The sequence below is a fragment of the Melanerpes formicivorus genome, unplaced genomic scaffold (genome assembly GCF_026170545.1).
Source record: "Melanerpes formicivorus ecotype bairdi unplaced genomic scaffold, bMelFor1.0.p_v2 SCAF_2, whole genome shotgun sequence".
Classification (NCBI taxonomy): Eukaryota; Metazoa; Chordata; class Aves; order Piciformes; family Picidae; genus Melanerpes; species Melanerpes formicivorus.
Genome location: NW_027142354.1, coordinates 40,183,423 through 40,208,670, shown reverse-complemented (window position 1 = coordinate 40,208,670; position 25,248 = coordinate 40,183,423). Strand labels below are relative to the sequence as shown.

At 43.9% G+C, this 25,248-nt stretch overlaps 1 protein-coding gene across 1 annotated transcript in view; it reads left to right on the top strand.

The window, feature by feature from the left end:
• Positions 1–761: 761 nt before the first annotated feature.
• KCNK17 (potassium two pore domain channel subfamily K member 17) overlaps positions 762–25,248 on the top strand; it is a 30,047-nt gene continuing 5,560 nt past the window's right edge. Inside the window, exons 1-4 of the mRNA XM_068147766.1 lie at positions 762–974; positions 10,824–10,938; positions 18,365–18,531; positions 19,133–19,301. Of these exons, the coding sequence (XP_068003867.1) occupies positions 762–974; positions 10,824–10,938; positions 18,365–18,531; positions 19,133–19,301 (664 nt within the window). The remainder of the gene's footprint in view (positions 975–10,823; positions 10,939–18,364; positions 18,532–19,132; positions 19,302–25,248) is intronic.

The following is a 25,248-nucleotide window of genomic DNA, read 5'->3' as shown; positions in this document are numbered from 1 at the left end:
AATTACAAACTTTTTATATACCCACAATGGTTTGATTGTTTTTTCCACCAGTGAGAGAGGGATATTTGATGTAGTCCTATACAAGAAAGTAATTAATCAAACAGGTCTTGGGAGCTACCTAATGGAGAAAGCAGTCACATCTTCACTAGAAAAGCCAAACCCAAGGAAGACTCCGGTAAGCCTGCTACTTTCACACCTGTTTACATCAAGGAGTCATCACTGCCTTTTAAATTAACATACCAGCTGTGGGAAAGAGGAAACTATATTTACACAAGCTACTGGTATAGTCATCTATAACTGATACCAACTGGTTAGATAAGCAATTGCCACTGTTAAGATAGTAGTTGGGTAGCATCTCTCCAAAGGGCAAACATGTCTCGATGCCCAACTTTGTGCAGACGTATGTAACACAGAGAAGGGTGCCGCGGCGCGATTCTGCGCTCCGAAGAAGACAGGTGAGAGGCGGAGTGAAGGAAAAGGATGAGGAGGGCGAAGATGGCAGGGCAGGTGTATGGGCTGCCTGGGGGAATGCTGCAGAAACAGCTCCCCGACTCGGCATAGCGCCGCGCTGGACTTTCTTCCGCGCCGCAGAGCGGGGCAAAGGGAAGACTGGGGAACACGCTGGGAGACAGGCCCGGGGGAGGTGCTGGGGGCCGTCGGAGTACCCTGCCTGGCGCAGCCCTCCTCCGGCGGGCTGCCGCGCTCCCGCCCCCGGCGCGGCAGCTTTTTCAGCGCTGGGGGCAGTGGCAGCAGCAAGGCTGATGGTTGTGGCGAGGAGGCGGCAGCAGCGGTGCTGGCGGGTGCCGGTGCTGCTTGCGGCTTACTTGAGCTATGTGGGGCTGGGCGCCGGTGTGCTACAGGCGCTGGAGCGGCCGGCCGAGGTGCAGGCGGCCCAGGAACTCCTGCAGCAGCACTGGGAGCTGCTCGGCAACCACACCTGCCTGCAGGGGCCCGCCTTGCAGCGGCTCATCGAGGTGAGCCCAGGGCTCCGCTGCCCTCTCCCCAAAACGAAGCAGCCGTCTGATGGGAGCTGCTAGGGTCGATGGTGCCTTCGTCCTGCGGGGTGGGAGCTGCGTGGCAGCAACCTCGCCTGCCGCCCGCGACTAACTCAAAGCCAAACTCTTTTCTTTTTTCTGGCTGCGCACGGACAATTCTGTCCCGGGGAACCTGCCCGGGCAGCGGGGACAGCTTTCCTCGGAGGCGGAGCGCCGCTCTGTAACTGCGGGCATGACGGGCTGCCCGCAGGTTGTCACCCGCTGCTGCCGCCACTTTTTCCTCCTCATAAAGGGTTTCTGGGGTTCTCCGCTCTCCGACACCCCTTCCCCTCCAAGGTGTGGAGTTCGCGAGTGTTGAAGCGATGCGTTCTGACAGAGAGTGGCGGTGTCCTATTATGCGATTATTACCTGGGGTTAAGTGCAGATGGCTTTTGTTTTCTCTGTTGAACTCATTAAGAAAGAGTTACAGCGTGTGACATTTTGCAAGTGGTAAACTCGAATGGAAAGGCTTTGTCGTGGTAAGTTTGGGTTTTACTATAGTTTAAAACTTTTTTCCAGCTTTTCTTGTTTAAAGGGGAAAAAAAAAAATCCTTCTAACATAACTTAAGATGTCCTTAAAAATTACACTGAGGATGCTTCCAAGATGGTGCAAGTGGATGCACTTGATATGGATGTGAGCAATGTGGGATAAAAGGCCTTTATCCTTGCTCAATTTTTGCCTGAAAAACTTAACAATATTGAAATGATTTGAATATTTACCCAAATAATTCTAGTTCAGTAGATGCTGGTGGTTGAATGCATATTGCTTGCTTTTATCTCTCTGTATCAAATGGCTGTTGCCAAATGACAAGGAAAACTTGGTGGGTTTTTTTATAAACATAGTGTTTGGTGGCAGAAACTGTAGCAGCTATTCACCAAAATTCAAAGGACTTGACAGAGACCTGGGTATTCCATGTTTTAGGGTTTTTTCAAGCAGAGAGAAAAACCCAGTAACCATCAAACAGTTAATTTTGTGAAGAGTTTCAGCAAGGCCTTGGAAGATGAAATTAAGCTTGTAACTGATTTCAGGATCTCATTCCTTGACTTTCTTTGTGGTAAGTTTTCAGTGGGTGTCAATAGTAATACTGAATATGTGATATGAATTTGGGCCTTGTAAGCTACCATGGTATCTACTCTTAGCACTGTGTACTGTGCTACATATGAAATATAAATAGAGAAAAGTGAGAAATAGGGAAGTCTAGCACTTCATAAAAGCAGGTCCAAACTGAGCTTCACTTAGTGCTGGTGTATTGAACAGCGATTGCTAGGTGTGACTCTTTCCCAGGGTTTGATAATGACTAATGAGATTATAGTAGTGGAGATATGATGATGATAATAACTGAACAGGTAAAAAGGTCTTTTTAATGTCATTCTGATGGTTGGTTTTACTGTAAGGTGACTTCTACTAGTTCTTGAAGGGTTTGGAGCACAAGCCCCATGAAGAGAGGCTGAGGGAGATAGCGTTGCTTAGCCTAGAGAAGAGGAGGCTGAGGGGAGACCTCATTGCTGTCTACAAGTACCTGAAGGGAGGTTGTAGCCAGGTGGGGGTTGGTCTCTTCTCCCAGGCAACCAGCACCAGAACAAGAGGACACAGTCTCAAGCTGTGCAAAGGAGGTTTAGGCTGGATGTTAGGAAGAAATTCTTCATAGAAAGAGTGATTGGCCATTGGAATGTGCTGCCCAGGGAAGTGGTGGAATCACCATCACTGAAGGTGTTTAGGAAGAGACTGGATAGGGTGCTTGGTGGCATGGTTTAATTGATTAGTTAGTGTTGGGTGATAGGTTGGACTTGATGATCTCAAAGGTCTTTTCCAACCTGGTTAATTCTATTCTATTTATACTGTCTGGTAGTCAATGGAATAGGACAGCTGCCCAAATCACTTCAGAACAAACTCTATTATGATACACCATGTGAGTACTTAATTGTGACCTGGAAAATCCCTAGATGAGAAAGTTAAAACTTTAATGGAGTATCTGCGCATGCCTTCATGCTCAGAGAAACCATAATCTGACTTGAAATGGCTTTGTGTGTTATTTTCTAATAACTTTCACAGTGAGACGTTAATCTTAAACAGATAATCCACAGGGCTGCTTCTTTCCTGTACTCTTTCTTTTAATTTCCTGTGTAGCAATTGCTTGGATACTGTAAAAGTGCTCAAATTTTTTTTTTTCCTTTGCAGTAAATTGCACATAATTTATGAGGTATTGTCATCACTAGCCCTCTTAAGATAACAAACTTTTATTCTAGATATACAGCTGATTATTTGTTAATTAAGAAAGATATTTAAAGAGTGTTTGTGAAAACAAAGCATGTGTGAATTTTAATTGCTTTGGCATTACTGGCAGTTCTTCATTGTTTTCTTACAGATTTTTTTATGCTAGATAATAATAAACTCTGTTTATTTTAATTGTATAGGGGCCAATATGGAATAAAATCCCAGTTTGCTAAGCAATGTACAAACATTATTTTACAACCTGTTTATTGCTTGGTTCCTAGCTACAAATGCAGAGTGAAAATCGACTCTTCCAGCCCTTGCACAGATGGAGAGCAATAGGGAGCTCCTGCTTTGAGGAAGTACCAGGAAAGCACCCTGTAAGGCTGGACAGGAGGAAAGGCAAAGGCAAGCAGACTGTGCTGTGGTATCTACACCAGTGAATTCTCATTTGGTAATTTCTATGGCCCAGATTCTTTCCAGGGAAGAATTTCCTAGTGAACAAATGACAGAAGAAGGAATAAAAGACCAACAACAAAAGCTGAATGGCAGAGGATAAAGTGTTAGAAACTGTGTGACATCTGTATTGGTGACTCCCCGCTTCACACAGCGGTTGGTTTTGTCTGGAAGGGACTGGCTGGCTCTTACCCTGCAGTATGGTGAACAGTTCCACATTTACTAAATAGTTGAGGGTAGCATGTGCAAATGCTTTATGTGTAAGCAAACAAAAAATGCATGCTCATGCATACATATATATGTGTGTGTGTGTATGCATATGGGGAAGGCTGATGTGCATTTTTCTTGGCTTCTGTTATTTAGAACAAGGACAGCATAGGGGACAACAAAGAGACTTGGCCATGTGTCCCTGTACTGTGTGCCCAGAAACATCTGCTCAAGGAAGACCTCAGTTTGGGGTTGTTGACCCATCTAGTCCTAAGCTATTTCTCTGACATTGTAGATAGTTTGTGACTTAAACACCTATTCACAACAAACAAGATCGACAACAAACAGTTGCTCAAGAGCTATCAAGCAACATACAAAGAGGACAATATCTGCTTTTTTATTATAAATATGATGGTGGTCTTCACGTACCAGAATTACTGCCTGCAAGTTCACATCAAAGAAACTCTCAATCAGACTTGCAGTAGATGGACGCAAATGCAATGAGAAGGCAGGTTTCAAGTCATACACCCTCAGTCCAGTGAAGAACAGTAGCTGTTCTCATCTCAGGGAGGGGGGATAAAACACATAACAATCTCTGTCCAGGCAAAAATTATTTTGATTCCAGATTTGAGATGTGTCCAAAGAGTGAGCTGCACATGAAGAGGGTACTTCCTACAGTGACATATCTCTTAAAGCTGAGATGCTCTCTGACTTTCTGGGGATGGGAGGCTCCTAGACACACTACCCAGCCTGATGTCCTTCCAGTGCAAAATCATGGCAGTTTTACTGCCTAGAATGAGTGTGTATGTATATATCTGCCCCAGCAAACTTTGTGGGTCTCCTGAATTGCTGGTTACAGGCACCAGTGTAGCTGTAGCAGCTGTACTTTTGAGCATTTCTTTAGCCAGATGACTGGCAGGCTTGCAACAGTGCATTTTCTCTGTTAGGCTATTACCATGACATCTTTTTCACACTGTCCTTCCTTTTTTTTTTTTTTTTTTTTTTTTTTTGTTAATTCCCTTATTTATTATATTCTGTCCTGGGTTTCCCTCTAGAGAGTTCATTTTTGTCCTAGTAGCTGAACAGTGTTGTGTAGAAGGAAAAAAAAATGAATGGTGGGATGAAAGGAAAAAAAAAAATAATTCATCTAGTAAGATTTCAGGTGTAGCTAAAAGGACTTAATTCTAAAGGGCAGGCCATAAACTAAAAGCCTGCAGGTGGGTCTAGATACTGTTATCTCCAGAGTCAACAGCTAGAGCTACATAGAGTTTTTAGTTCATGTTTACAAAAGCAATGAGATCCTATGTGACTAAAAGATCCTCATCACTGCACTGACATTGACCCAGCAGAGATTTGTGCCACCTGTCAGGAAATACAACTCTGCAAATATAGTTTACTAAATCATCTTGCCTACAGCAGTGAGTATTAAAGGGTGAGCACCAGAGATCACCTGTTGGTGATAAGGGACTTCAAGGAACACCATTCACTCTAGTATCGTGAAGTAGTGATGTCTTCATAGAAAATAGTTTATTCAACTATTCATTGGCTTGTCACAGATTAAATAGGTCTTCTATTATTATTCTTGTATACTGTTGGACTTTTTGAAAGGTGAGGCGAAGAGGATGAATTGTTGTTTCTGATTAGCTCGCTCACTCCTAGGTCTTCTGACCAATGGTGTAATGTGCCTAGCACTTCTGTTTAAAAAGAGGAGGGGGAGGATGGCACAGGAACTGACCTATGTACTTCTCAGTTACAGCTAACCAAGCTTAGTGGGAAGTAACAAGTGAGGAAGCATAGCAAGCTGGAATTAACTGATGACTGTCTCCATAACCTGTCCAACCAGGAAGGTTTGAGAAGCACTGCTAGCATTGGCTATCTAAAGGCCAGGGGAATGCCTTTTGAAAATAGAAGTGGTAATTCATGTCAGTTGTTTAAAGATGTCAGTTACTTTTATGGGTACTCATTCATCACAATCTACCCTTCTCAAATGCAATTAAAAGAAAAAGTAACTAATGGAGAAAAGATGTCTCAATTTTACAAGGATGATGCAATGCAACCTTCTGTGCTGTGTTTCTTAGACTACAGGCAGCTGGAAATCACCTGCAGTTCATCAGTGCTTTGTCCCATGAATCATGCCACAGATTCTTTCTTAATGTGAAAGGTTAATTTTCAGGAAAAGTGCTAGTAGTTTAGGTAGTGTTGGTTGCAGCTTTACTGTGCTTCACTTTGTATCATGCTTCTGTTGAAGAGTAAGTTTAGATGAATTCTAGAAACTGTAGTTCAGACCCAGCTGCAAAGTAGAAGTGATCTTGTTGGTAGAATTCATTTAGTTTAGAGGAACTAGTACTAATTATGTTACCAAACATGGCTGGAGGAGGTGGGAAGGGAAGCTATTTGATCAAGTCCCAAATTGTTCAAGTGACATGATGTTAAAACAGTTTGATTCCATTCTATTCTTAATGCATCTTGTGTCTGATCCTCTTTTGATCAGAACCTTGTGACCGTTTGAGGCTGCGCCTTTAAGAAAGGGAATATGGTGGACGAAAGTTGATAAACGAAAAGAAGGATCTAAACTAATTTCATTGGTAAAGTGGGAGGAAGCACCTTCTGAACTGGGAGTGCAGGAGGGTATCCTGGGCATTCCAGCACTTTATCTTCAGTCTTGCTTCCGCTCCTCCGCAGGGCAGCAGCTTTCTGTGCTGGGCTTTCTGCCAAGGCTTCGGCCTTGAAACTGATAAAGGCCTGTATTAACGCCTTTCCAATTAATACAAACTGCTTCTAACTTTTTTTTCTCTTTCTCTCTCTTTCTAACCCACTCTGGGGAAAAGGGGGAGAGAGGGGGAGAGCAGAGGTGGGGAACCCCCTCAGCAGGGGGGGGAACTCTCATTTCTGTGTTACTTTATTGTATATCTTTATATATATTGTAAATATTGTAAATTTGTATATATTCCCCTGCACATCGTACATTGCTTTGTAAATATACAGCTCCACTGCTTTGCTAATTCAGCTGTGAGTTTTTTTTTCCTTTCCCTTCAATTTTCTTTCCCTTTACTTTACAAGGGGGAAGGGAGGAGGCTTCTTGGCCTTACCCTTCCAACCCCTCGACATTTTTTTTTTTTCTTGGCGCCCAACGTGGGGCTCTAAGTTTCCAAGCAGGGATGGGAAGATCAGGCCTCACATCTGGGAGAGGTGTGATTCATCATGTACTACTTTAAAAATATTTTGAAGTTAATTTGCCTTTATCCTTGCAATCTGAGCTCAAGGTTAATGTTAGCTGTCTTCTATTGATTTACATCTGATATTCTGAAACTTAAATGAATGCTTTTATACCAACACTGCATAGAATTTCCAGGACACAAAATTTATGCATGTTCATATTTTTTGCATTTATCTAAATGGTAATTTGGTGCCTTGGGAACACTGCCTTTACCTCCCTGATCCATTGTGAAGGTGAGGAGAGAATGTAAAATGAAACAAACAATGTGCAGGAGGGCACATGTTCTTTGGCAAAGTTGATTTTGATATTTGGGGGTGGTGGGGTGGTGGTATTGTATATGGATATGTAAACTGCAACTAAACTTGGGAATGAAGTGTCCTACCCTAGTCCATCTGCATGCTTTTTTGACTTCCTTGAGAAATGTTTTCAAATACAGTTAGAAATGCTGATTGTGCCTGTAAAGTTATCTCAAGATTACTGTGAACTCTGGCCAAAATGCTGTAATTCAGAAGCACAGAGCAATGACAGTGACTGAAGCTGTGGTTTATGAAAGGGTTATTTATATGACTCTTTCCATGATACTTTCCTCCAGGGGTAAAAAAAGTGGGTATGTCCCTTTTCCCATTATATCCTTGTGGGGAGCAGATAATTACAGCAGTAAAACCTTTAGAATAGAATAGAATTAACCAGGTTGGAAGAGACCTTTGAGATCATTGAGTCCAACCTATCACCCAGCACTATCTAATCAGCTAAACCATGCCACCAAGTGTCCCATCCAGCCACTTCCTAAACACCTCCAGTGATGGTGACTCCACCCCCTCCCTGGGCAGCACATTCCAATGGGCAATCACTCTTTCTATGAAGAACACTTCCTAACATCCAGCCTAAACCTCCCCTGGCACAGCTTGAGACTGGTCAAAGATTAGAGAAGGAAAGAGGAGCAGTGTTCTGAAGAAAGTAGAGCTTATAAGGAAAATAGTGTTTTAGTTTTCATGTATACATACATCCATTCTTATTTGCTGATCTTAAATGCCTTTTCTGAAAGTCACTTGCAGCTGTGATGACACAGAGGTGAAAGATGCAATTTTTGGTTGGTGTTGAGGAGGTCAGAGTAAGTAAAGTTTTGGTAAACTGAGGCATGGTTTATCGTCACAAAGGTAACAGGACAGATGTCTGTATTTAAATACACTACTCTGAGTGAACTCATGCTGTCTTTTAAATCACCAGCTATGGCAATATTGGACCACATAAGTGGGCTTTGGTATTATCAAGGAACAGAATGGCCTACTTGATGTGACAATGTGGCAGCCTGCATGTTTTCATTGACTCTAAAATACTGTAGTTTATAAATCCTTTAGCAGTTACAGCAGTTTCTATGGAAAGTTTTTTCTGCAGTTTAATTACCATTTTATGGGTTGGGGGGAGAGGGAATAAGTGCAGAGAAGTGAAATTACTTCTATTTGTGGTTTGTCAGTAGAAACCAAAGCAAACCTGAGTTCTGTTTCTGATTATTTTTAGCTACCCACCTGTTTCTTCAAATTCTTTGAGTTGCACATGTGACCTTTCAGGTTCCAAAAGATCAAGCCTAAACTGCAGTTTCAAGATTCACTGTGTTTGAGCAGCTGGTGATATTGACTGAGGTCTTAGATCAGAGTGATACCTGCTTTTGAACACTGGATTTGAGATGCTGCTTTGCTAGGTGCCTTTTAATCCCCTTGGTTTTGAAGAAGGCACTGTGTAAATGACTAACCTTATCATGATGAATAAGAAAGCATCTAGGATTTCACCTCAGTGTGAAGAAAAAAAAAAAAGTCTCTGGTTCTCAAAAAGACAGTCAAAAGGAAACAATCCCACTAAACCCTAATTACAGGGTTTTTTGCTCTGCTGGAGTCTCCTGGTGGAGGTAATGAGCCCTTTTGCTCCAGGCCAGTTGTCAAAAAGACAGTCAAGGGGAGCCAATCAGCTGTCACCCAGTGTGGCATCTAGTTCCTCTTTAGTAACTTTTTGAACCCCACTGGTCAAAATATACCGCAACGTTTTGAAAACCAGAGGCAAGGACTTAGCAGTGCCTCTTCAATGGGGAAGGCAAAGATTCCAGCTGTTTCTTCAGTGTTTATTAGCTGAGGTTTCCCTGTGCTGAATCAAAACCAATAAACCACCTTTTAATTTTTCTGTGAAAAAGAGCATTAGCCAAAAGCAGAACTCTAGAAGAACCTATTAAATTAGGGCAAGTGTAAACAGGTAATTCCCTGAATGCATTCTTGGCCTTTAGGAGTTTGCAATCCAATGACTTCCTGCACCAGAAATAATTTCTATGTATTAACAGCTATCTATTGATTTGTGTTTTGTGAATCTGCCTCTATGGGCTCATCATTAGGAAAGCAAGCTCCATTAGCTCTACTCTTCTCAGAAGAATCAATCTTTAGTTTTCTGTGATTGTTGCTGTGCCAAAGGTTGATTCTAGGTAATATAACATTTTTTACTCCCAAACAAGCAAAAGTTGATATCCTTACCTACCTCTGAATCCTCCCCTTTAAGGATAGCATAAATCTTTCTTCATAAGAATAATGGACTTTACATTTCCTCTGGAAGTGTCTGTTTAATCAAGCAGCTTTGATTTGCATGAGTATTCAGTAGTCCCCACACCAGGCTCTGACAGGTGCAGTGGGCCTAATAGCCAGTGACTTTTATGGATGTTTGATAACAAGATTTAACAAGAAAATGCTTAGCCAGAGACTTACTGCTGAAGGCACTTGAAGATCTTCCACAAACATGTCAAGTGCCTCAATCCCAGAAACAGAAAGCAGCTGGCATGGTACAAGCTCAGTGCTTGCCATGTGCTGATGGTTAACTTTCCTTTCCATTGAGACAGGTATGGGATGCAGTTTAGTGCAAATACTTTAGCCTATCTACAGACTCTTAAGACAAATGCTATGCTTCTGTCACTAGCATCACCTCAGGGAGATTTCAGGTCATGACTCTGAGATGATGCACTGTTATAAATCACTGCAAAGCCAGTACAGGTGCTCACAACTGCCCAGTCTCTTTGCCTTAAACCATTGTGGTGGTTTGAGCCTTAACTGGGTTTTAAGAGCTCAGATGGGGGGCAAGAGTGAGAATCCCTCCCCTGCTTCTCCCTCACCCTCCTCTAAAAAAAAAAAAAAAGGGAAGAAAGGGGGATAAGTAAAAAAAAAAAAAAAAAAAAAGAAAAAAAGAGGAAATATATCTACTGAGAAATAATTTGGAGTTGGTTTGTAAGTAGAGAGGTAAAAATTTCTCTAAGCAATATGCATATATGTAACAATAGCAGGAAGGGTTCACAAGGGTAAGAAAAAGGATACATAGGGAGAATATACATATACAAACCCAACAGTCCTTTGGAGACGCAGCAGGGAGAAAAGACCAGGCCTGACCACGTCACAAAGCAGCAGCAGCACCTCTCTTAGTTCTTTTGTCCCTGAGAGGCAGAAGTAAAAGAGAGCAAATGGCTGCAGTGTCTTCCATTTTATAGGCTTGCTGGACAGGAAGGGGGAGTGGAACAGACTGATTCAGTTTCCCAGGGGGAAAGCCCCCTCCAGGGAGAGCAGGGCTTTCACAACCCCTCCATCCCCTGCTTTCAGGATGGGCATAACCCACCACAACCATGCAGAGTAGAAGTGACGGAATGATATGATCTCATATTGTTTTTTCTTTGCAGGGTATCATCCAGGCCTACAAGAGTGGCATAACCCTCCAGGGAAACACCACTAGCTTGGGCAAGTGGGACTACAGTGGGTCTTTCTTTTTCTCCATTTCTGCAATAACAACTATTGGTAAGTGTTCTCTGCTCACATGTCTGCCTCACAGGTGGGAAAGGTGTAGCAATGAGGATCTGTACTATGAAATACTACCCCAGCTCTATGTGGCTTCATGTAGCTTGTCTATATCATGGAATAGATATGCGCACATGAACCTAGCTCTAGATGTGCTTTGTCAGTGCAAGCACAGTAATGATCCCCTAACTAATCCTGTTACAAGGAGAGGCAATGTTTCTGAAAAACTCTTCATGTTGGCTGTTCAATCTCCAGAGCCTACATTTATTAATTACTCCTTATTACTACCTGTACTGGATGAGGAATTTCTTGTTTAGGTAAAAGTCAAATAGCTGAACAAATGAAATAATTCACTTTAGTCTCAGGTTTCAGTAAATGAGTAATGCAATGTCATGAAGGAATGATGGAACTAGGTGAGGTAGGAGAGAGAATGGAAACAATAGAATGTATGTAGGTACAATGTTACTTAAGTCAGACGTTATTAATTCTTGTCAGTGCATGTCTCCAGTCTCCAAAACCATTAAAAACTTTCCTTGATACCTTTTTCATAGTGTGTAATCCAATGTTCTAAAAACCTTGAGGGGTGAGGGGTATGGGGTATGTGGAGAGATGGTGGTTGAATATCAAAAACCCTCACAGGTTTCCTGATTTGTGTTGAATTTGGTAGCTCTCTTCAATTTCAAGATTGCATTTTAGGTTGAGAATTTTCTTTGTGTGCCCAGGTGAAGCATAGTTTTGAGTTCTCTGATTGTTACTGAAGATACATTTGTTGTAAAACATCACACTGCCAAACCAAAGCTCAGAGAGGGATTTTGTATATGGAGGTGTGTGGAGTGTGTCACCTTCCTGTGACTCAGGACACCTTTTCACCTTACTCTTTTGTTCATGCATTATTCTGTTGAGGAACTACGTTTAGTGTGTTGCACTATCAGGTAGAGGTTGTGCCAGATGATGGCAGTGGAGGCTCATTAGACAGGGCTACACAGGCTGGGGGTTTCCAGTATACAGCCCGGGTAACTCCTTTCAGCCTTTGTTGCATTTGCTTCGAGTTAAACTGTTGATTGTGTATAAGTTAGTGTTCTAATTCTCAGTCAATGAAAGTATGTTGAAGAGATAGAAATACAGACATGCTTATTGCTGTCTACAACTACCTGAAGGGAGGTTGCAGCCATCTAGGGGTTGGTCTCTTCTCCCAGGCAACCAGCACCAGAATAAGGGGACACAGTCTCAAGCTGTGCCAGGGGAGGTTTAGGCTGGATGTTAGGAAGAAGTTCTTCACAGAAAGAGTGATTTGCCATTGGAATGTGCTGCCCAGGGAGGGGGTGGAGTCACCATCACTGGAGGTGTTTAGGAAGAGACTGGATGGGGTGCTTGGTGCCATGGTTTAGTTGATTAGATAGTGTTGGATGATAGAGTCCAATCTGTCTCAAAGGTCTCTTCCAACCTGGTCTGGTCTATTCTATTGCAACTGCGCAAAGATTTTGCTGAAGAATGTAGGTGGACACTTCATGCTTTCAGGCTGATGCAAGTCCTTTGTCCAGTTTGTTTCTTCCCTGTTCTCTCTGCAACTAATGATATTTATGCCTTGCTGGCCTCTTATGCAATGTAATGTCTTTGTGGCTTTTTTGTCAGCTGTTCTTCCTTGGCCTTCTCAAACAGCACTGCAAAAGCCATTATCACTTCCAGCTTCATCACTTTCCATTATGAGGTGCTTTGTCTCTCTGTCAGTTTCTGCTCTCTGCTTTAGGTGCTTTAACGCCTTTCTGAAGGCTTGGTATTTTTCTCAAGTCATCCTCAGAACATTCTCTCACTGGGACACCAGAAGGGACCTTAGGACCTTTCCCCACTGACACAGTTTGAATCGCTGTGTCTTCTCTTGCATCATCTTCTATATGTACTCTTTTTTCCACATAAATGAGCCTCATACCTTTGCTTAAAACATGTATGCAAGGTTTGCTTTAAAAGCAAAGTTCTAACCTGAAGACTGTTCGCATGTTGTACTCTGATCCCAAAGGCTTAAAGATGTCCTAGACTGAGCTAGAACAAAACTAATTCTACTCAGTACTACACAGTACTCGAGGTGTGGCCTAACCAGTGCAGTGTACAGGGGCAGAATGACCTCCCTGCTCCTGCTGGCCACACTGTTCTTGATGCAGGCCAGGATGCCATTGGCCCTCTTGGCTGCCTGGGCACACTGCAGGCTCATGTTCAGCCTACCATCAACCAGTACCCCCAGGTCCTTCTCTACCTGGCTGCTCTCCAGCCACTCTAACCCCAGCCTGTAACACTGCATGGGGTTGTTGTGGCCAATGTGCAGAACCCGGCACTTGGATGTGTTAAATCTCATGCCATTGGATTCTGCCCATCTGTCCAGCCTGTCGAGGTCCCTCTGCAGAGCCTTTCTACCCTCCAGCAGATCAACTCCTGCCCCCAGCTTGGTGTCATCTGCAAATTTACTAATGATGGACTCAATCACCTCATCCAGATCATCAATAAAGATGTTAAAGAGCACTGGGCCCAGCACTGATCCTTGGGGCACAGCACTAGTAACTGGCCGCCAGCTGGATGTGGCACCATTCACCACCAGGCTCTGGGCTCAGCCCTCCAGCCAGTTCCTAACCCATCGCAGTGTGCTCCCGCCCAAGCCATGGGCTGACAGCTTGGCCAGGAGTTTGCTGTGGGGGACAGTGTCAAAAGCTTTGCTGAGGTCCAGGTAGACTACATCCACAGGCCTCCCCACATCCACCAGGCGGGTCACCTGATCATAGAGGGAGTTCAGGTTGGTCAGGCAGGACCTGCCCTTCCTAAATCCATGCTGGCTGAGCCTGATCCATTGGCCATCCTGTAAGTGCTGTGTGATTGTACTCAGGATGACCTGTTCCATGATCTTGCCTGGCACTGAGGTCAGGCTGACAGGTCTATAATTCCTTAGCTCCTCCAACTTCTTGTGGATGGGCACCACATTGGCCAGCTTCCAGTCTTCTGGGACCTCTCCAGTGAGCCAGGACTGTTGAAAAATCATCTTCAACGTTCATTTAAAGCTGTAGTACTAAATATGATTAAAGATCCAGATCATCACGTCCAACACTATCTAATCAACTAAACCATGCCACCAAGCACCCCTTCAAGTCTCTTCTTAAACACCTCCAATGATGGCGATTCCACCACATCCCTGGGCAGCCCATTCCAATGGCCAATCACTGTCTCTATGAAGAACTTCTTCCTAACATCCAGCCTAAACCTCCCCTGATGCAGCTTGAGACTTTGTCCTCTTGTTCTGGTACTGGTTGCCTGGGAGAAGAGATCAAGCCCCACCTGGCTACAACCTCCCTTCAGGTAGTTGTAGACAGCAAGAAGGTCTCCACTCAGCCTCCTCTTCTCCAATCTAAGCAACCCCAGCTTCCTCAGCCTCTCCTCATAGCCTCACCTCTCCTCGCCTCCAAACCCTTCCTTAGCTTCATTACCCTTCTGTGGACCATTCCAGCAAGTCAAAATCTTTCCTAAACTGAGGGGCCCAGAACTGGACACAGGACTCAAGGTGTGGCCTAACAAAGGCTGAGTACAGGGCAGAATGACTTCCCTGTTCCTGCTGGCCACACTATTCCTGATGGACACCAGGATGCCTTTGGCCTTCTTGGCCACCTGGGCACACTGCTGGCTCATGTTCAGCCTAGTATTGACCAGTACAGGTTTGCTCCTTGGGGTTTTTTTGGGGTTTGTGATTTTTTTTTTTTCCACTTAGATATCTTTTTTTCATCTAATCAAATCTGATTTTTTTTTTTTCCCAATTCAACCTTTGAATTCATCATGAACAAAAACTTTCATTTAGCCTAGATTTAAAACATTCAGGTTACTCTTAAGGAACACAAAGGAAAGAAAAATTTCAATTTCCTGAGAAGTTTAAGAGGAGGATCTAGTGATGGGAGCAGCTTGGTGGCTTCAGCACACTCTAAGTATGTGGGATTCCTCATGCCTGGGCAAACAGGATTGTAATTCACTTGTGATTGTTACAAGATTGTAACTCACCCCAGCTGTCAAGTGGAGCACCTTTCTCTGATTGTTTGAATTTCTAAGTAATGTAAGTGTAACATTGGCACCCCTTGATCTGCCCAGTGGCCTTGTGGATCAGACACTCTTAAATGAGACACCAAGCTACCAGGCTTCACTGAATGTCTGCATGTTCAACAAGAACATTCTGTGAATTTGAGATTAGGTCATTCCTAGGGAAAGTGATGGTTTGTACCCACTCAGGTAGGAGTTAAGAATTTAACCAAATCTCCCCACAAATATGTTTGAATGCTCAAACCACTGATAAAATTACTGGTTGGAGAAGCTACTTTCTTCAGTTTAGGAAAGATGTTGAGTTGCTGGAACGTGTTCAGAGAAGGGCAACGAAGTTGGCGGGGGTTTGGAACACAAGTCCTGTGAAGAGAAGCTGAGGGAGCTGGGGTTGCTTAGCCTGGAGAGAAGGAAGCTCAGAGGAAACCTCATTGCTGTCTACAACTACCTGAAGGGAGGTTGTGGACAGGCAGGGGCTGGTCTCTTCTCCCAGGCAACCACCAACAGAACAAGAGGACACAGTCTCAAGCTGTGCCCGGGGAGGTTTAGGCTGGATGTCAGGAAGAAATTCTTCATAGATAGAGTGATTGCCCATTGGAATGTGCTGCCCAGGGAGGTGGTGGAGTCGCCATCATTGGAGGTGTTTAGAAGGAGACTTGATAGGGTGCTTGGTTCCATGGTTTAGTTGATTAGATGGTGTTGGATGATGGGTTGCATGCGATGATCTGGAAGGTCTCTTCCAACCTGGTCTGGTCTATTCTATTCAGCAGGCTTTTTTAAATCTAATTGTTTTACCCACACAGAAATTATTTGTTGACTTTGCAGTTGTTTTTCAGCCTATGAAGGACACTTTTTTTTTTTTTTAAATTTATTATTTTAAGCAGTTTTTGCTCTTTTTTACTCTCTTATGTCCAGTCAGTGAGAACAGGAGTCAAAAAAAGCCTCCCATTTTGGGTAGCCAGAAGTGCTGTGTGGGGTCCTCAAAGTCCTGCAGTCTGCTGTGTTTCATAGAGTGACCTGAGATCATGGACCTTTCTTTCTCTCTTATCTGATGGTTGTCTTCAGAGGCTGGATAAGCCTGGAAAGTTATGGTGAAAAGAACTACCCAAACCATAACACAATCTTTTAAAACTTGATGCAGAAGGCAAAGAAGTGGGGGTGGCAGGGAACCACAAAGAAAACCTTGGGAAACCTGGCCATAAATGTGTGACACTCATGTTCAGATGCTAGCCTCGTAGTAAGTTTCCACACAACCCCTCATACCATCCCCCCCAGCTCTTTTTCCTTGCGCTGCCAGCCAGCAAAACACCCTAATTTCATAAACGATATAACCTGGATCCAATCTTTTGAAATGTAGGACAGGCACTGTGGAACAGGTGACACCAGGCACATCTCCCTTAAATTCATTTAGATGGTACTTGCCTACATGCCTCATTTACCGCACTTGTTAGTCTAGAAAGAGTGAAAGCTATCAGAAGTCAGCAATTACACATGGGAAAACAAAAATGTGTAAACATTGTGGACTGCTCATAAGTGAAGAACATGGCACTGGAATTAAGATAGCTCTACAGGCTTAATTTAGCCCCTTTGTTTGACTGTTTTTGAAAACAACCTCCAGTTACATAACAGCATCCCATGCTTCTGTGGAATGCGCTGCCCCATTGCTTTGGAGTTCTATTACGTGTTCACAGATTGCATTGGGTAATTGCAATTGCATCTTGTCCAAACCCTGAGCAGGACACCTGCAACTAGATCATGCTGCCCAGGGCCATATAGATTAAACTCAGAGGCTCACAAATCACTTAAGCCTGAAATGGTTGGAGGGAAATTTCTCCACAAAGTAAAGTTTTGAATTTGTGGAATTAGGAATGAGATTAGAAGGTAGCCTATATATATACTGTGAACTAGTTTGCTGCCAGACATCTTTTCTGGGGTTAGTTCACTGATGTGTGCGCACAACTCTTTGTGGAATTGTCCATGTTGAGAGATTTTGGCAGCACAGAAAGCATAGATATTCCAAGCTCATAGTGGCACACCTTTCTATCTTTTTTGATCAGCAACTTACTGCAGCTAGTGTAGGACAGAGGTTAGTGAAGGAATGGGAGTCCATGCTGGATGTTTGCACTCTCATTTTTGCCATATACAGAGCCCAACCCTGGGACCTCTGCCCTCCTATGGACTGCTCTCTTGCCCTGGGGCTATACCACCTAGTAGCAAGGCATCAGCACCTTTCTGTTTGCACAGTGATGATAACTAGGTGTCACTGGAAAGTGACAACATTATTTGTGGTGAAAGTATAAGCTTTTCCAGGTTATGAGGTGTTCAAAAGGGGATTGGACATGGCACTTGGTGCCATGGTTTAATCATGAGGTCTGTGGTGACAAGTTGGACTTGATGATCTTTGAGGTCTCTTCCAACCTTGGTGATTCTGTGACACACACAAATCTTTAATGAATGAAATACAGTGAAGGCAATAGGTCTCTGACTGTCTGTGTCACGGCTGAAATGCTTGCCATGTGCTAGTCTGTCCCCTGTCTTAAAAATCATCCCGTAAAATAAACCAAAATTAAGTCTGACTTTTCAGGTACTTTATACTACAGGAATTACGGAAGTGCAAGTTGGCACATTTAGAAAATGTGAGGAATAAAGACAAAGCACTGATGCTGAAAGCATGATGGTCTTGATATAGGTATGGCTGTGCTTGCAGTGCACTGTTGGTTTAGTAGACCTGTTCATATGATGGGAGAAAAGGGCAAAATGTCCAATGCTTTTTTCTTTCCTTTGAGTCTGAAGTAGAAGTATTTTACTCCAATATAATTTCTCTAGATTTATTGACTCTAGGCAAACATTTTGACACTTGTATTTGGTACTTTGGGTGCAAAAGAGGAGTTTAAGCAAGGGGGTGGTGTTCAGTGTGCTGATCCTGTAGGACAAAGGTGGAAAGAGGTATTGTTTTAATTTAAGCTCTGCTGTGGTGATTCAGAGACCACCTAACAGTCATGCTAGATCATTTACCAGCAAGTCCCATGCCAGCAATGCTTACGAAAACCAAACTGAACGGATGTTTTGCATTTACGTCAGATCCCAGCCAAGACAGTGGGCTGGGGAGAGGAAATTCACCGGTAAATGGAAAAGGAACTAAAAAAAATTGGCAGGGAAAGAAATGTTATTTTCTGACCTACAATAGGATATGACAAACAATGGATGTAGCTTACAGTTATTTATACATATTTTTAAAAAAAAAGGATTTTTTAGAGCAGTGACCCTTCTTGTCTTACTTTTGCAGAAGATGGAGGCTCACTCCTCCCTGAAAGGAGAGAAAGCAAAGAATATTTTATTTTTAACACCTTATTCCTTCCCTACCTAGGCTATGGGAACCTGAGCCCCAGCACTGCAGCTGGTCGAATCTTCTGCATCTTGTTTGCACTGCTTGGGATCCCTTTGAACCTTGTCCTCCTCAATGACATTGGGCAGCTGATGCTGTTGGGAGTTCAGCATTGCGCCCGTTGCCTAGAGGAGGTGTTTCACTGGCAGGTAAGCAATGTGGATGGATATGTCTCACCCTCGAGTTGAGGGAAGAAAAGACAGAAAGATGGTTGTCTGGTATTTGGGATCCTCTGACTAAAACCCTGCTTACCTAATTGGCTAAAAGGGCAATAATTCACAGGAGTAACTGAAAGCAAATAAATCGATTTTATGAAAGCTGTATGAAGTGCCAGATAAGGTTGTTTATTAATTGAGGAAGCCTCTGTGATGAATGGCTTCCCCTAAAACAGGAGTGCCAGAGCCTTAGAGCCATGCACAGTCCTAGAATATCTCATCTGTTTATCATCAGTCATAGTTAGAATTGCCCATGGAAGTTACATGGGGACATTTGTGGACAAGGCTTTAAACTGGCATTAATTTAGTACTCATAGAGGTGATGCCCAGTTTCTGTTAAGTGGGAGAGCTACACCACTTTTCCTAGTGGAATGTCATGAATGTTACTGTGTTTTATGGAGTCTAGCATCATCTTCAACAAGAAACAGAGAGAGACACTCCCTGCCAACCTTTTTGTGACAGTCTGTTCTTTTTTTTTTTTTTTTTTTTTTTCTTTTTTTTTTCTTTTTTTTCTTTATTTTCCCTATTTTACTAGAAAAAAGCTTCCTTTCTGATCAAGACCTGTGCACTGGTAACTGGCTTGTTATTGTTCCTCCTGCTACCTCCCTTGTTGTTTTCTGAGAAAGAAGGATGGTCTTATGAAGAAGGCTTCTACTATTCCTTTATTACCCTCAGCACCATAGGGTTTGGAGATTATGTGATTGGTGAGTACATGTTTCATTACTACTAAACATCAAGGCCAAATGTCTGGCATATGAAGTTTCCAGCTTGGTAGTTTTACACCACTAGCAATCTACAGACCTGGTGATGAATCTCTCCCCTTAATTTAAGAAGGTCATTGAGACTCTTGAACATGTACAGAGAAGGGCAACAAGGCTGGTGAGGGGTTTGGACCACAAGCCCTATGAGGAGAGGCTGAGGGAGCTGGGGTTGTTTAGCCTGGAGAAGAGGAGGCTCAGGGGAGACCTTATTGCAGTCTACAACTACCTGAAAGGTAGTTGTAGCAAGGAGGGGGTTGGTCTCTTCTTCCAGGCAACCAGCACCAGAACAAGAGGACACAGTCTCAAGCTGTGCCAGGGGAGGTTTAGGCTCAGGGTGAGGAGAATGTTCTTCACTGATGGAGTTGTTAGCCATTGGAATGTGCTGCCCAGGGAGGTGGTGGAGTCGCTGTCCCTGGAGGTGTTCAAGAGGGGACTGGACATGACACTTAGTGCTATGATTTAGTAGTCATGAGGTATTGGGTGACAGGTTGGACTTGATGATCTTTGAGGTCTCTTCCAACCTTATTGATTCTATGATTCTAAGTATGTTGTGGTAGGCAATTGATAGTTTGAAGATGACGTGATTTCTGAGATAGAAATGCTACCTGTGGAAGAGCAAATAAATTGTTTCTCAGTCAGTGACTAATATTCCAGCATTCAAGTGACCTGCCACTTGAATGACTACAACATCAGACTGGAGTGACACTGTTTTAATCAAAGCAGTTACTGATGGTGCACTTGGTGTGCTTCAGTGCACTGGAGGTGGTTTTATGCAGATGCTACTCTGCATCACCATTAACATACTGTGAATATTTCCTCTTTCAAAACCCCAGACGACTGCTTTCTAAAATGCAGCTTAAAGCCACTTAGGTGTAGACTGTCGGGCACCAGCCACAGCCTAGTTTTGGTTGCCAAAACCCCTTGCCGGAGGAAATGGATTTGGACCCATGCCCAAAGCATTTGCTTAAACACAGGACACACCTTTTTGACAAAGACTTTCTCATTAAAACCAAATTGATTATAGGAGCACATGCACCTCTGAATCACTAGAATATAGAAAGACTAAAACATCTTCTTATGGACTCTTTTCTTCATAGCAGTTGCATGATACTTACACAATTTAGTGGTGGTTACCTTAGGACTTGTTAATAATGTACTGAAGTGACAGCTACAGCTTGTGTAGGCACACTTAAATGAGCTCGAGTCAAGGTAGCTTGGGTAAGGATAATCAGCTAGCCAGTTCAGCATTTCCCTATGCTGATTCTACAGATGATACTGAACTCTGTGATACAGCCCACTTACTTCTCTTAGTTCCTGATAACTAGTTTTCAAGCTCTTCACTATATACATGCCATTTTCACATGTACCTTCAGCTGTGCAGTGCCTTTAACAGGCATACCATCATAGAATCAATAAGATTGGAAAAGACCTCAGAGATCATCAAGTCCAACCTATCACCCAACACCTCATGACTACTAAACCATGGCTTTAAGTGCCATGTCCAATCCCCTCTTGAAAACCTCCAGGGACGGTGACTTCATCACTTCCCCGGGCAGCACATTCCAATGGCCAATCACTCTTTTCTGTGAAGAACTTTTTCCTCACCTCCAGCCTAAACTTCCCCTGGTGCAGCTTGAGACTGTGTCCTCTTACTCTGGTGTGCCTGGGAGAAGAGACCAAGCCCACCTGCCTACAGGTAGTTGTAGACAGCAATAAGATCTCCCGTGAGCCTCTTCTCCAGGCTAAGCAACCCCAGCTCCCTCAGCCTCTCCTCATAGGGCTTGTGCTCAAGGCCTCTCCCCAGCCTCGTTGCCATTCTCTGGACATGTTCAAGAGTTTCAATGTCTTTCTTAAATTGAGGGGCCCAGAACTGGACACAGGACTCAAGGTGTGGCCTAACCAGTGCTGAGTCCAGGGGCAGAATGACTTCCCTTCTCCTTCTAGCCTCAGTATTCTTGATGCAGTCCAGGATGCCATTTGCCTTCTTGGCCACCTGGGCGCACTTCTGGCTCATGTTCAGCCAGTTGTCAACCAGTACTCCCAGGTCCCTTTCATAGACGCACTACGTTCAGTATAGGAGCATTTGAATTACATCAGTGGCCCTACAATCCTGATCACAGTTTGTCTTAACTGAAAAATAAACAGGGATCTGGGTATGTGTTCAAGCATCTGTTGATGCTTTTTGAGTCTGTTGCACTGTTTCCCTATTGTGAACGCTCCTGCTGTTCTGGACCAGGTTAACCCCTGGGGATATCATGTGCCAGGAGTGATGCCCAATGTTCACTTTGGACACAACTGCTTTGTTTTAGGGGAAACATATGACTGCACCGGGGGAAGTTTAGGCTTGAGGTGAGGAGAAAGTTCTTCACAGAGAGAGTTGTTAGCCATTGGAATGTGCTGCCCAGGAAGGTGGTGGAGTCACCATCCCTGGAGGTGTTCAAAAAAGGGTTGGATGTGGCACTTGAAGCCATGGTTTAGTAGTCATGAGGTGTTGGGTGACAGGTTGGACTTGATGGTCTTTGAGGTCTTTTCCAACCTTATTGATTCTATGACATTTGGGTTTTGAAGTCACAGAGTGGTGTCCAGTCTGTTTCATTTAGTAATATTGACGACATGTCTCTTATTGGCTCTGAAAACTGTTAATTTACATGCTCCATAAACCCTCCTGTTGGACAGGTCTGTAGGTGCTAAACTTCTCATCTTCTTATCCCTAAGGCTGCACTTACCAGATGGTCTCTGTACTTGTGTTCTACATGGAAGCATCATACAGCCCTTCTCTTTGTTTTCTTTTCTTATGCAAGAGCAAACAATGTGTAAATCTTTGAATTTAGCATTGCTGAAAGGTGCATGTTTGGAGGATGAATCCGTGATCTTCCTGGTTGAAGTTCTCCCCGATGTGGAAACTCAGACCCTTTAATGTGTAGTTACCACAAAAGTGGTTGCCTGCTCCCAAGCTTTTGCCAGTGGCTTAGTGACAACCTCAATGTTTTTAATATAATGGGAGCACAGAATACATGTGTATTGTATAATGTCATATATAGATGTTAAACAAAATTTGATATTACTATAAATAATATCAAATAAATGGTTGTAAAAAAATGGCTGTGCCAATGTTGTAGACAGTAACAGTTCATGGACCATGAATTTGGAACTGCTAGTCTGTGCTGCTAATGACAGGACAGTGTTCCTACATACAATCACCCACACATGACAAATACCTAAGCATCTGTCTTTGCAGATGTCTCATTTCAACCAATCCCTATATGCAATTTTTGTTTGAACATGGTAGAAGCCAGGTTCCTGGAGGTACCACCTCATAAATGTTAAAGCCTCATACTCTGTCCTGAAAATTTTGGGTGTTCTGTAGTATCTGCTGTGCTGTAGGCATTCAGTCATAAAGCGAAGAGCCTTTGTAAGGTAAGGAAACTGATTGATGAGACCTGAGAAACAGTAGACAAAAAGCCCAAGCAAAGACTGCTGCCACTGGTTTGTATCCTGTACCTTAGCTGTGTTTGCAAGGATACTGCAGCCTGCTTTTTAAATACAGCCTACTCATTTCATAGGGATGAGCCTGCTTCTATGTTTTGTCTGTCTTAATATTACTACTGACACTAACTTAGCATGCAGAAGGCTCTTTGCATTAAGTATTGTGGAAATGCAACCAAAGACATGACTTTGCTCTGAAGGGATCACGAATAGAATAGAATAGAATAAACCAGGTTGGAAAAGACCTTTGAGATTGAGTCCAACATATCACTCAACACCATCTTATCAGCTAAACTATGGCACCATGCACCCCATCCAGTCTCTTCCTAAACACCTCCAATGATGGTGACTCCACCACCTCCCTGGGCAACCCATTCCAATGGGCAATCACTCTTTCTATGAAGAACTTCTTCCTAACATCCAGCCTAAACCTCCCCTGGCACAGCTTGAGACTATGTCCCCTTGTTCTGGTGCTTGTTGCCTGGGAGAAGAGACCAACCCCCACCTGTCTACAACCTCCCTTCAGGTAGTTGTAGACAGCAATAAGGTCTGCCCTGAACCTTCTTCTCTCCAGGCTAAGCAACCCTAGCTCCCTCAGTCTTTCCTCATAGGGCTTGTCTTCCAAACCCCTTCCCAGCTTTGTTGCCCTTCTCTGGACTCGTTCCAGCAACTCAACATCTTTCCTAAACAGAGGGGCCCAGAACTGGATACAGGACTCAAGGTGTGGCCTAACCAGTGCTGAAAGAAGTACGCAGCTGTGCAACCAGCCAGATGTGTCTTAAAAGACACAAAGTAAAAACTCCCTGCCTCCCCTCACCTTCCCCGCTGCTCTTGGAAAACAGGTATGGGGCACTGGAGATCGAGGGTGAGGTGATCCTGATGCTGGAGGACACACCATCTGGGGTTTTCCCTGAGGTTAAACAGCCTAAGGTTAAGCAGCCTTCCCCTGGCATCCAGACTTGCTCTCTCGAAAAAAAAGAGGAGGGTACTTGTTATTGGTGATTCCCTCCTGAGGGGAACAGAGGGCCCCACATGTTGGCCAGACCCATCTCATAGGGAACTTTGTTGTCTCCCAAGAGCCCAAGTTAGAGATGTTACCAGAAGGCTGCCTAGCCTGGTGCACCCCTCTGACTACTATCCCTTACTAGTTATGCAGGGAATGATGATGTTGCAACCAGAACTCCCAGAGCTATCAAAAATTACTTCAGGGCCCTGGAGACCTAATTGAAGGGTCAGGTGTACAAATAATTTTTCAATCAATACCCTTAGTTGCAGGAAGGAATACCATAAGAAACAGGTCAGCAGCTACAGTCAACAAGTGGCTTAGAGGCTGGTGCAGTCAAAGGAATTTTGGGCTTTTTGATCTTGGAGAACTTTCTACTGCACCAGGTCAGCTGGCAACAGATGGAGTACATCTGCCCCAGAGGAGGGGAAAGGTCACAGTATATGAGAATGGCCTATCCCCCAAAGGTTAAAAGATTCTAGGAAGTGAATTGGCAGGTCTCATTGACAGGGCTTTAAACTAGTTTCGAAGGGAGAAGGGGCTGAAACTAGTCCCCTCAGGAAGGAGTCTGGGAGTGATAAGATAGAGTCAGAGGTGAAACAAGCAGCCCAGCTGCAGTGCATGTACACTAATGGACAAAGTATGGGCAACAAACAAGAGGAGCTGGAAGCCTTGTTGCAGCAGGAAAGTTATGATATAGCTGCCATCACAGAGACATGGTGGGATGACTCACATGACTGGAGCGCTGCAATTGATGGCCACAGGCTCTTCAGGAGAGACAGGCAAGGAAGAAGGGGTGGTGGGGTGGCCCTTTACATCCGGGAGTCACTAGATGCCATTGAGATAGAGATTAGGGACGACTGGGTTGAGTGTTTGTGGGTAAGAATTAGAGGGAAGACCAGCAGGGCAGACTTCCTGGTTGGAGTCTGTTATAGACCACCCAACCAGGAGGAAGATGTTGATGAGTCATTCTATAGGCAGCTTAAGGCTGTCTCAGGATCACCTGACCTTGTTCTCATGGGCAACTTCAACCTGCCTGACATCTGCTGGGATCTTAACATAGCAGAGATGAGACAGTCTAGGAGGTTCTTAGAGTGCATGGAGGACAGCCTCTTATCCCAGGTGCTGTGCGAGCCTACCAGGGGTAAGGCTATGCTTGACTTCCTCTTCACCAACAGGGAAGGGCTGGTGGGTGATGTGGTGGTCGGAGGGTGTTTAGGGGCCAGTGACTACGAGATAATTGAATTTTTGTTACTTGGCCAGGCTATGAGGGGCAGCAAGAAGACCTCCACTCTGGACTTCCAGAGGGCAGACTTCAGGTTACTCAAGGAACTAATTCAGAGGGTTCCTTGAGATAAAGCCCTTAAAACCAAAGGGGTCCAGGAGGGCTGGACCTACTTC